General features: G+C 38.4%; 1 protein-coding gene across 1 annotated transcript; it reads right to left on the reverse strand.

Moving 5' to 3' along the window:
* Positions 1-2,665: 2,665 nt before the first annotated feature.
* Positions 2,666-7,662, reverse strand: LOC131609209 (probable mitochondrial-processing peptidase subunit beta, mitochondrial). Its single transcript, XM_058880864.1, has 9 exons — positions 6,810-7,662; positions 5,997-6,161; positions 5,430-5,567; positions 5,195-5,346; positions 4,996-5,104; positions 4,181-4,279; positions 3,460-3,525; positions 3,105-3,212; positions 2,666-3,011 (listed from the first exon to the last, which is right to left on the reverse strand). The coding sequence occupies exons 1-9, from the start codon at positions 7,479-7,481 to the stop codon at positions 2,925-2,927; spliced, it is 1,596 nt and encodes a 531-aa protein (XP_058736847.1). The 5' UTR covers positions 7,482-7,662; the 3' UTR covers positions 2,666-2,924.
* Between the last annotated feature and the right edge of the window lie 3,419 nt (positions 7,663-11,081).

Raw genomic sequence — 11,081 nt, forward strand, 5'->3', positions numbered from 1 at the left:
AGGCACTGACCAGCGATTCAGTATATCGGGACACCTCGAGCTGAGGCTCATCGGCCACCCAACCTAGGTCAACCACGAGGTCATATTCAAAAAGCGGAGTTAGAGGACCCTCCTCGTCAGATCCCGAGAGCACCCCTTCCTCGTCGCCTTCTTCTATCACAGTAAGGTGCGAGCTCTCAACCTCCACTTCCTCAACTTCGGAGCTACTCGCGGTCGTATTTTGCGAATCGTCCCACGAGCTAGAACTGGAGCTGGACCCTGAGCCTTATTCACCTGCATGCAGAAGGAAATAATGAATTCGATTGATCATCAAATCCACCCTTCCACCGCGATGCAAGTGAAAGGGTGGAACGGCGAGCAACAGAACCACCGACCAAACCCCCTCGAAGAATTCGTTGATCTATGGCCAAGGTCCTCCACCGAAAGAAGATTAACTTAACATAAAAACGCGAACACACTCGGATCCAGCCCCGGCGAGACAGGCGGAAACCTTGGATCCGCCGAGCATAGCTATGAATAAGCCGACGGGCAACTCAACGGTGCCGGTCATTCCATGAATCTGACGGGCTAAAACATGAAGAAGCCGAGCGGAACCAAGAAAAATTCAACTTCTACATTGACCTTCCCCGGGCATCGCATGAATAACCCGGGGAGAAGGCCCAGTTTTCGCGTCTGTTTGCCGATTTAGATGGCAAAATCAGTAGAATCACCTCATAAACCCCCCATAAAGGAAAGAGAAAGGCATTTAAAACCAAAAAGAAACCTCAAACGCACCTGATTCAGACATGATCTCAACGGGCTTGATTGCTGGAGAAACGCTGGCAAAAGCAAAGTCTGAGATTTGACTTAAATGCCGAGCATGCAAACGGGGAGCAGAAAAGTTCCTAAATGAGGAATTTCGTTCCTTTTTATAAGGGGTTTTGCCCGGAATGCGAAACGTCGCGTCGGCTGACACAGATCCCCTAGGCGCCGCCACCTACCCCTAGGCAATCATTACCCTGCCACGTCAGCGAGTGTTATCCACGCGCGACCTTTCGACTTTCCCCTCAGGATGACATCGCTCGAGCAACCAACAGCGGACGAGGACCACTATCGCGCCGACCAGCAGTAGCAGAACTCGAAGCTCCTTCCTCGGAACTCCGACTTGGGGGGCTCCTGTTCTGGACTGGGCCGAGACTTGGCCCAATCCACTTTCGGCCCATTTAGCCTTAGAGGTCCAATCCACCCTAAGCTGCTGATCGACGATGCTCCATGCTCGTCCCCTTCATGCTCGGCACCACGCTCTCCGCGAGCTGACTGATGCTCGGCATGAGGGCTTTCCACGAGCACCTTCCCCGCCGATGACCCTGCTCCGCACAGGGCTCCTTCATATTCAACCCTCCGAATAATTCGGATTCCACGTGGCTCCTAAAAGACCGCGTCTCCCTTGAACTTCGGAGCGGTTAACCAGGACAGAGGGCACTCACGCACCTCCGATATTTCCGCTCAGGAAACTTGGCAGTCTCCTAGTTGGGCTTGGAAATCCAACCCAATAAGCGAGATCATGGCCCAGCGCTGGGGGCTATAAATACTCTCTTTGACTAGAGGGTCAGGTATTCACTTCTTTTCTAACCTTTAGCTCGTACTTGCACTCCTTTGCTCGTCTACTCACTTTGGCATCGGAGTACCTTGCAGGTACACCCCCCTCCTCATTCCTAGAAGATCCAGTCCGAGCAGCCAGCGACGATTCTTCTGATCAGGTACGATCAGAAACCATTGTTAATAGCCTTAATTCACATTACTTTCAACTCTTTATTCAACACTTCATTGCACCTATTCAACTATTGAATAATTTTTTCAACACCCCATTGTAAATGGTCTAATAGCATATATCAAGAGGGAATCAATTCCTTACCTTAAAAAAAATTAATTTTTATAAAAAATAAAATCTAAAAACAAGTTTAAAATGAATTTTATAGAAAAATAGTATAAAAAAAACATTTGAAATCTTTAACATATGGTTTAGTTTAGAAAGAAAAAAAAAACTATCTCTTAACGATTTGGTACGGTTCAAAATTCTGAACCGGTATACCAAACCATTGTATTTGATTCAGTTCAAGCTTAACTAACCGGTATACCAAACCATTATATTTGGTTCAGTTCAAGCTTAACTAAAACAGCCATTATATTTGGTTCAATTTAGTTCAGGCTTAACTAAAACAGTTCAATTCGGATGCTTTTTTGTTACAGGCTTAACTAAAACAGTTCAATTCGGATGTTTTTTGTTATGGTTCAATTTGATTTGGTTCGCTTTTCTGATCGTACTGTACCGTTAACAGCCCTAATGAACGGCAACGAATTCAAATGATTGGAGTGTCAAAATGATATCACTAGGATTATACAACATGGGCAAATTTCAATAACCCCGTCGTGCAATGGAGCTAGCATTTAAACGTAAAAAAAATTCTCAAGTTGAGTTTTCCTTGTAATTTAAATGTATAGTTCATCCATTTAATTTCCTCAAAAATGAAAGAAAACAGAACATAGACAGTACACAAAGCAAAAATTATTGGAGTAAGATAAAAATAACAAAACGGCTGACTGAGCATCAAAGCTGGGCACATATTCATCCAAATGCACCACTAAATGAGTTGAAAACTTAAAGGAGCCAGAAGTCAGTAGAGCATTTCGAGAGAAACCAAACAAGTTTAAGGCAATGCAATATCATTTTCAAACAAAAATTAGGGCAGTATGAAATGATGCCATTTACATCATTGACAACAGCATATTTATTTTTGCATAAATATTACAAAAACAGGCCTATAACAAATAAATGAAAAATGACGGCCAAAGCAGCCATCCAGAGGCACATGTGAGGTAAATTTGAACAAAACAGTATGCCGGACCTTCCATAAAGTTTAAATTAGGCACCAAACTAAAATGAACTAATAGCGGTTCCAGTAGGTTCTGCGTCTGAACCAGTTGTAGTCAGGCAATCGCTGAATAGGTCCCATGGCAGCAATAGCAACATCCTGCAAGACAGTTATATAACAATACCTTAAATTAAGAATAAGAGTGGTATCTCTACTCCGGAGTAAGAGATATTTCATTTATTGTTATATTACCTTGTCATAAATGAATCGGTTTGCAACGCGTTTAATTGTACTGGCATCAACGGCGTCAATTCTGGCAAACAATTCAGCAAATGGGATTCTTCGACCATATGTGAGTAGCTGAAACAATATGCAGAAATGAGTAATGAAATATTTCATTGGTAACATAGCATACTTGCACAATCATGCAATAATGCTAATAATATTGTATAAAAGTTTCAGTTAATTAGCTAGTAATTTTTTCATTATCATAAAATCATTGATTAAAAATCAGTCTAAAGTCCTTGTAAAGTAGTACAAAATGAAGTAACATTGAACTTGCATGCCACTATTTTTTTAAATTGTGAAATGTACAATCCAGTGGTACCTGGCGACCAATATCTTCAGCTACAGGGCTTGTTCCATCAATGTGAAGCAAAAGAGACGATTTTAACTGTAAATTAAACATTTAAAAGTGAGTTAGTAACATTAAGAGCGGAATAAAAATTAATTACAAGTAATATAAGATGAATATAACTTATGACTAAAAAAGCAAAATAACTAAAAAACAGCAGACAATTAAGTATGAAGAAACATTGAACGTTCAGATGAACTTCTGGGCATACTAAAGGCTATATATTACATGATGACCAAATATTTGTGTTGTAGAGAATGTGAACACACATTCTAACCCAAACCATCACATTCTGAACATAATCTTTTGGAGGCAAAAATTAACTAAACAAATTTAGTTTGTATGCACTACAAATACAGAGCATTGAACAGGCTATTTCAACTTAACATGGGGAAGATAAAGTTGGTCAGCATTTTCAATATATTTGAAAACAATTTTCAGTTTAGTTAATGGCAGCAACAGTCATGAAAAAATGGAAAGACTGGCGTGAGAATAAAATGCTGCTGCCCAATTGCATGTGTGCTAATTGTCCAGATGATGCAATATGCTATAAACTCAAATGCCAAGACAATTAAAAGGTTGTTTCTTCGATAACGAATACAGCCAAAGCTGTATAATAGAGAGCATAAGCCAAATTCTGTTGCCACCTTCAATCATCAAGACGGGAAATCATCAAGTCAAAGTAGAAGCCTACCTGATTACGAGCACGTGTAACATCATCATCTGAAACCTGATAAGCCAACTTGGTTGTATTGTACATTATTGCATAGGCCAAATCATCCAGGCAATCCGGCTGAAACCACAGCAAAATAAAGGGGAAAGCTTTATCCAAGCAGTAATTGAAGTCATAAAAATTAAAAGAATAAATAACTAAATTATCTAGTAATGCTAGAGCATGCCTACAATATCTTCAACACAACCTAGGCATGCTGCTTTGACAAACATCAAACTATCAATTCATCCACCGCATATTGCAAAGAAAAACACTATTATCCATTTTATTTTCAAAATGGTATTATAGTTGGCTTAAATTGCATTGAAAGTTATTATAATTTCATTGAATTTAAGTATATTAAGTTTCAAAAAATTTAAGAGTTCTTATACTACTGACAATTTATTATGTTCTAATCACCAACCAGTGTCGAATTTAACTAAAATATATAAAAATATACATCTAAAAAGTTGGATCATAATAGGTTATTTGAAAATTTCATTGATGCTATATTCACAATATAAGGAATTTATAACAAAAATAAGAACATTTAAAAATTAAAAATAAGGAATTTATTTTAAGAAAATTAATATAGGACCAAATGACAATTTTAATAAAACAGTCCTAGAGAATAGTTCCAGTGTATATCTATGAAATACTACAAGAGGAATGTTCATTTGGCAGTAGCAGAAATTCCATGTATTTTTCGCATGTTTGCATGCAAGCTTTAAAAAAAGTACTGATGTGCCACTTTGTTTAAAAATAATAATCTATAAGAGAACCACATTAAGGCCTACCTTAGCAACGGCATAAACACCAAAAAGACCCGTGTCCTTGTAATTGGTATTAAAAGCCATCGTGCTTTCTGCAATTTCATTGATGCCAATTCGTTGTGCCAGCTCCGAGCTGTTCACAGTTAAAATTCAGTTAGCTAAGCATGTATAGTGAGAGGTATTTTTTTTGGGTGTGGGGAAGGAGAATGTTCAAGTTGCATACCCCATGTGTTTTCCACCTCCAGCGGTCTTGTTCCAAGAACCCAACATTGCTTGCATGACCATTAAAGCAATTGAATCTGGATCTTTCCAAGATGCACCTTCAAAAGCTACAGCAAATTGTGCAAGGGGAATATCATCATCAAGCATTCGGACCTGTTTCAGAACAAGTAGATGAACATAGTTAGTAAAGTAACTAAAGTAACTAGTACAAATCTGCTCAATATTAATATTGTTACCTCAGAACCAGTAAAAACTGCTGGCTCTTTTTCTACCAACTGAGATGCTGTGGAGGGATTTGTAGACAACTTAGTAAACAATTTTTTCACTTGTTCAACAAAATCTTCATGCTTTACAGCTCCAGATGCAGCTATCACCTGGAAAAGTAGACCCACGCAGAAAAACAGCCATCAGGCTAACTTCCAGATCTAGATGTTACTCCAACCGTCCCAAAATAATTGATTCAGTTAACAATTCAGAGATTAAAATGTGTATAAGTGAGAGATATGTATTTTCAATAAAGCACCCTTGTCATGTATTGGTGTATTCACCTTTAACATAAATGAAAAATGGGAGATAATGAATTGTTAGTAATGCGAGTATCTTGATTAAAGGGTACAATTGAAAAAAAGTAAGTACCATTGTATTGAAAATTGAAAGGGATCAGTCATTTTGGAACAATTTTTCCCCATAATGGTATGATTGCTTTCAAAGTTATGGACACTATGCATATATCAGTAACAATACGCATGAGACACAGCTACATCAATAACAAAATACATGAGACAAATCAGTTATCTACATACCATCCTAGGAGCAGTGTAATGCGTCTGAATGTAGTCCTGCAGATGAGCTTTGGTGATTGTCTTAATATTCTGAGCAGGTCCCAAAATGGTTCTGCCAAGGGGTGTATACTGGAAAGCAGTTGCGTGGAGGTGATCAAAGATCACTTCCTCTGTTTGACCTTCAACCTACAAATAAGCAATATCATATAACTAACCGATCAGCAAAGAATGAGAATCAAACATATTACACAAACAACAAAAAACAAACGCATTTTCACACTAAAACTATTCTTGATGAAGGAGTGAGTTTAACAGGTAAAGAAAGATAAAAATTTCATTTCAAGTAAATTATCTAGTTTAAAAAAATACAATTATAAATGAAAGAATATCATCAAACTCAAAGTCCTAATACAATCCCTTCAAAGTCTTTGAATCCTCTCTAACTTTAACATAAAACTATCCATATGAATTAAGATATACTAAATACACCCATGCTTCTAGTTCTACATATGTTTTCAATTTCGAAACACAGCTAAACTCTAAAAGCAAATAAATCACCATACATTCAACCAGAAATTCTTCCCCAACATTGTATCTAAAACTTGAATTCCAGTTTTTTTAACAGCAAACAATTATCAGGTGGTTGGTTGTTAATCATTGTATACTATTGTAACGCATGATCACATAATTAAACCAGTAAACTATTTCTCAGCAAATTTCCGCCAAACACATACACAACAAAGCCTTAATCAAACATGTTAAACAGATCCATACAACAACATAACAGATAATTTCCATTTCATGTATAATTCAATTCAAAAATAAATTGTATACCTCTTCCATTTCCCTAAGAATAACATCACGCTCCCGGCTGATCCGATTCTCATCGAATTTTGAATTCTGAAGAATATCAGCCAGAATATCAAGCGCAACCGGAACATCATTTTGTGAAACCTTAGCATAATATGTAGTCTGCTCCCTCGATGTATACGCATTAAGATGTCCTCCCATATTCTCGATCTCCTCTTCGAGCTCCCTCGCGTTACGTCTCTCCGTCCCCTTGAAAATCATATGCTCCAAAAAATGCGCCGTTCCGTTAGTCTCCTCGGTCTCAAATCTAGATCCCGCATCGATCCAAACACCAACCGTCGCCGTTCTTCCACTGAGATTCGACTCCGTGGCGACACGTAGTCCGTTCTCGAGAGTCGTTACGCGTGTTTCCGGAGCGGAGAGGATTTGCGTATGGTCGCGGATTTCAGGCTTCGGTGAACCGTATTTGAGGAATCTTGGATCTGGATTTTCCAATCGTTGGAGTTTGGCTTTGACCGATTCGGCTAATCGATCGTAGACCATAACGTTGGGAGGTGGAGGGGAGGGAGGAGGGGGAGGTGGAGAGCGGGTGACGGGAGCGGCGGCGGAGGTGGAGAGAGCGACGGATCGGATGGAGAGGATGGGAGTCCGCCGATTGGAGCGGCGGACTAGGGTGAGGAGTTTGTTGATCGTCATGGCGGAGCACGTGTGGGGCGGCCCTTGTGCTAGGGTTTGGTTGTGGAGAATGAAATAGCCAAGTGTGAAGTGATGAAATGGCTATTGTAAGGAGGAAAAGGAGAAAGAGAAAAGAGTGAGGAAATTTTAGGGTGATTCCGAGAATACTTTGTACACTAATTATACTATAGACTTTGTCAAAAACAAAAACAGATTGAAGGTAGATGCTTTTTAAATGGTGTAGAAATTTGGGGGAATTCGGAGTATGTCACTCGTTTAAGCATTTGATTTATTTGTAGCCCTTAGATTGAAGTTAGACGATTGAGATTTGTTAAAAATTTTAATATTTTAAAAATAATAATATGTATTGATAGATATAAATCCACTTAATGTGTAATTGCATCAAAAATTAAGTGCACGGAAATGTGGGTTGTGGAGATATTAAAAATAATAATAGGTAGGGAATCTCTTAAGCCACACTTATACGGTGAAAAATACATCTGAAAACTCCAAAATGTTATTTGGAAGTTTATTCAAACGCATATTATGTTATATTTTTAAAATATTTCGGACATGCACATCCGAAATTATCTTTTTCAACGTTTTATTATTTAAACGTTGAATTTAAAATGTCATGGGTATTTTTCAGAAATGCATATTCAAAAATACTCTTGCTATACAAGGTTACAGCAGTGTTACCACCACCACTAATGTCATTTTTACCAACCACGATAATGCCCTTATGAATGCAGTTGGTACCGTGTTTTCGACATAAACTGCATTACTTTGTCGGTATTATATAACAAAAAACGTGAGATCTATGCTCAAACCCGCAGTTGGCATCAAAGGAAAAAATGATGAAGACGGAAACATGATCAAACCTGGTGTTGTGGTCGAGAAGATAATGGGTGCATGGAAGGATATTTTAAATTCATGTACAGAAGAGTTGTATACGGAGAATGTGATACACTTCAGGACCCTGGGTGTCAAATATCTTGATTTTCTGAAATACGTTGAATATATTATCCTTGATTAGGTGAAAAAGAAAGTAGTACGTGCTTGGACGGACCATGTTAGACATTTGGGTTGCACAACAACCAACAGAGTCGAATCTGCACATGCGGCGTTAAAGAAATGGTTGGGTGATAGCAAGGGAGATCTTTGTAGAGAATGGGACATGAGTGAACCAAATGCTCCAAAATCAACATAATGAAATTCATACCACGTTTGGTCAGAGCAAGATTGTGCAAAACATCGGTTTAAAGACAACACTCTCTACTCGCAATTGATTTTTAATATATCTCGGGCTGGAATGAATTTTCTTTTTCATGAAGCGAAGCGGGCGGATACAACGGGGCCGGATAGTTCGAAGAATGGGTGTATAATTAGAAAAACTTATGGGCTTCCATGTGCTTGTCTTATTTCTAAAAAGATGAAGTTGAATTACCCCATACGCATATGAAGTCTACGTTCATTGGAAAAGACTCTAATTTGATGACTACGAACCGACAAAGGAGGGTACATCCAATGTAACCATCACAACCGAGTTGGAAGTGATCATGGACAGATTTTCTAAAGCTGATGACACCATGAAATTGCACATTAAATAACAATTGAGAAAAACTGCTTTTTTAAAAACAACTGATTTGAGACCTCATTCGCAACCGGTAAAAACCTAAGGTGTGCCTAAAAAGGTGAAAAGTATCCAAGACGGCATGTCAACTAAGCAGACTCCTTTTTACCATGAAGTTGTTGATTCTTTATTCCCGGATTCACCCAGACCAAAATCCAAAAGTAGTGCTAACAAGGGAGCTCGCATTTTCAAATCGCCTCGTACACCTCCGATTAAAAAACCACCGATGATCTACATTGATGAGATGCCTCTACTTATGCACAAACACATTGAATAAATGGGTGATTTGGGGATTGATAGTAACTGCATATATCGGTTTGTTTCCGGTTTACTCAGTGAGGGAGAGGAGAATCACACTCTTGTTTTCCGAACACTTATTTCGGAGTTGACGGTGCATAGGGAACTTTACACCCGACTGTATGAGAATAAAGCCAACTTTGATAAAATTCATAATGCCCTTATTCCATCTATTACCGGAAAGGCGCTAGTTTCAAAGTGGATGTCCTTCCTTGAGACGGGCTATCTTACAACAAGTGTGTACGATAGGGTGTGTGTCTGTGATTATGACTGCAAGTGCACAGTCTATCGCGTAGTTTTAAAAGATATTGAACCCAAAGGACTAAGAATCGACCTAATGTAGTTAATTGTCACTACATAAATCTAAGGATATCGTTTTATTTATTAAGATCAGACGGGGGAAATAAATGAATAGAATTAAATTAAATCAAAGGATAATTATATCGGTATGTAATAGTCGGACGTCGGGGATCTAGTAAACTATCAATGCGGATCATAATTTAAAAATACCTTTCTATAGAAATCATTAGTTTAAAAACATTCATCTCACATTCTCTTGTTTATTGATTATGATTTCACTGTTAAACCTAAGTGAGCACTCTCGCTGTATCAATTAAAGTTTAAAATGATTTTTGAAAACAAATGAAGACTAATGAACCTTAAAGCGCTCTCGTTGTATTTAAGGTTAATGCTTAATTCCTACTGTCTAGTTAAAATCTCAAACTATCGTTTTTAAGCCTTAGAAATTATAACCAGATAAATAAATTTTCGTTAATAAATTACATCGTTAGCGTCACTAGATTCCCTTAGTTATATGAGTTTACATATGCATGACAATCATCTCGATCTGTACGCGGTCGCAGTGAAACTTTGCTAGAGAAATAGAAGCTCAATATGAACACTAAAGAATCAATGGTGACACTAGACAACTCCAACTTATGCAGACCAATTCGAATCATGCTATTATAGCTCATCTAGATCCTTTCGCTAGATTTTGCTTGTTTTCATTCAAGTGCAATCACATTAAGCCCTTTATCTTCAAATGCATATAATAAAGTAACCGGTTAGTGACTCCGATCCTTATTAACATGGGGCTCTGGCACATTTTTGTGGTACCCACTTCTTTTACCAATTGTAAGCTACGGGGGATCGAACCGTAATCCGCCCTACCAAGTTCAATACCAGACACTTTTGAACCAACCAACTATAGGTTTCTTTATTGACCGCGAGATACACATCCTTTGAGTTAAATGACCAGGTGAAGGTTGTAGCAACCTGCCCTAAAAAATTAGAATTTTAGAGTCGCCACCTATTCTGCCAGGGCGAATAGGAAACCCTACGAAGGTTTAGAGATCTGGATAAGTTATTATAATCAGGTCAAGGGAAGGTGTTTGGCACCCTTAACCCTTTCCTAAGGTTTTGTCTAAGGCAAGGGTTTATGGCTATTAAAGAAAGGTGACAGAAAGTTAAATAGGACAATCTTTAAACCTATTGAAGTTTTGGGGAAGGGGACTCGCCTTGTTACCAAGTGCCTATGTACCTCTTTATGGAGGATCAGAGTCTACGTAGTTCGGGCAGGACTGTTGTCATACCCCAATTTTTGACCCTAAGATCCTATATCATTCATATCCCAATCACTAATCAAGAGCTTCACTTGGAAGTTTGTTTATGGTGTTGCACTCACCTCATCA

This window comes from Vicia villosa, linkage group LG6 (genome assembly GCF_029867415.1).
Source record: "Vicia villosa cultivar HV-30 ecotype Madison, WI linkage group LG6, Vvil1.0, whole genome shotgun sequence".
NCBI classification, from domain to species: Eukaryota; Viridiplantae; Streptophyta; class Magnoliopsida; order Fabales; family Fabaceae; genus Vicia; species Vicia villosa.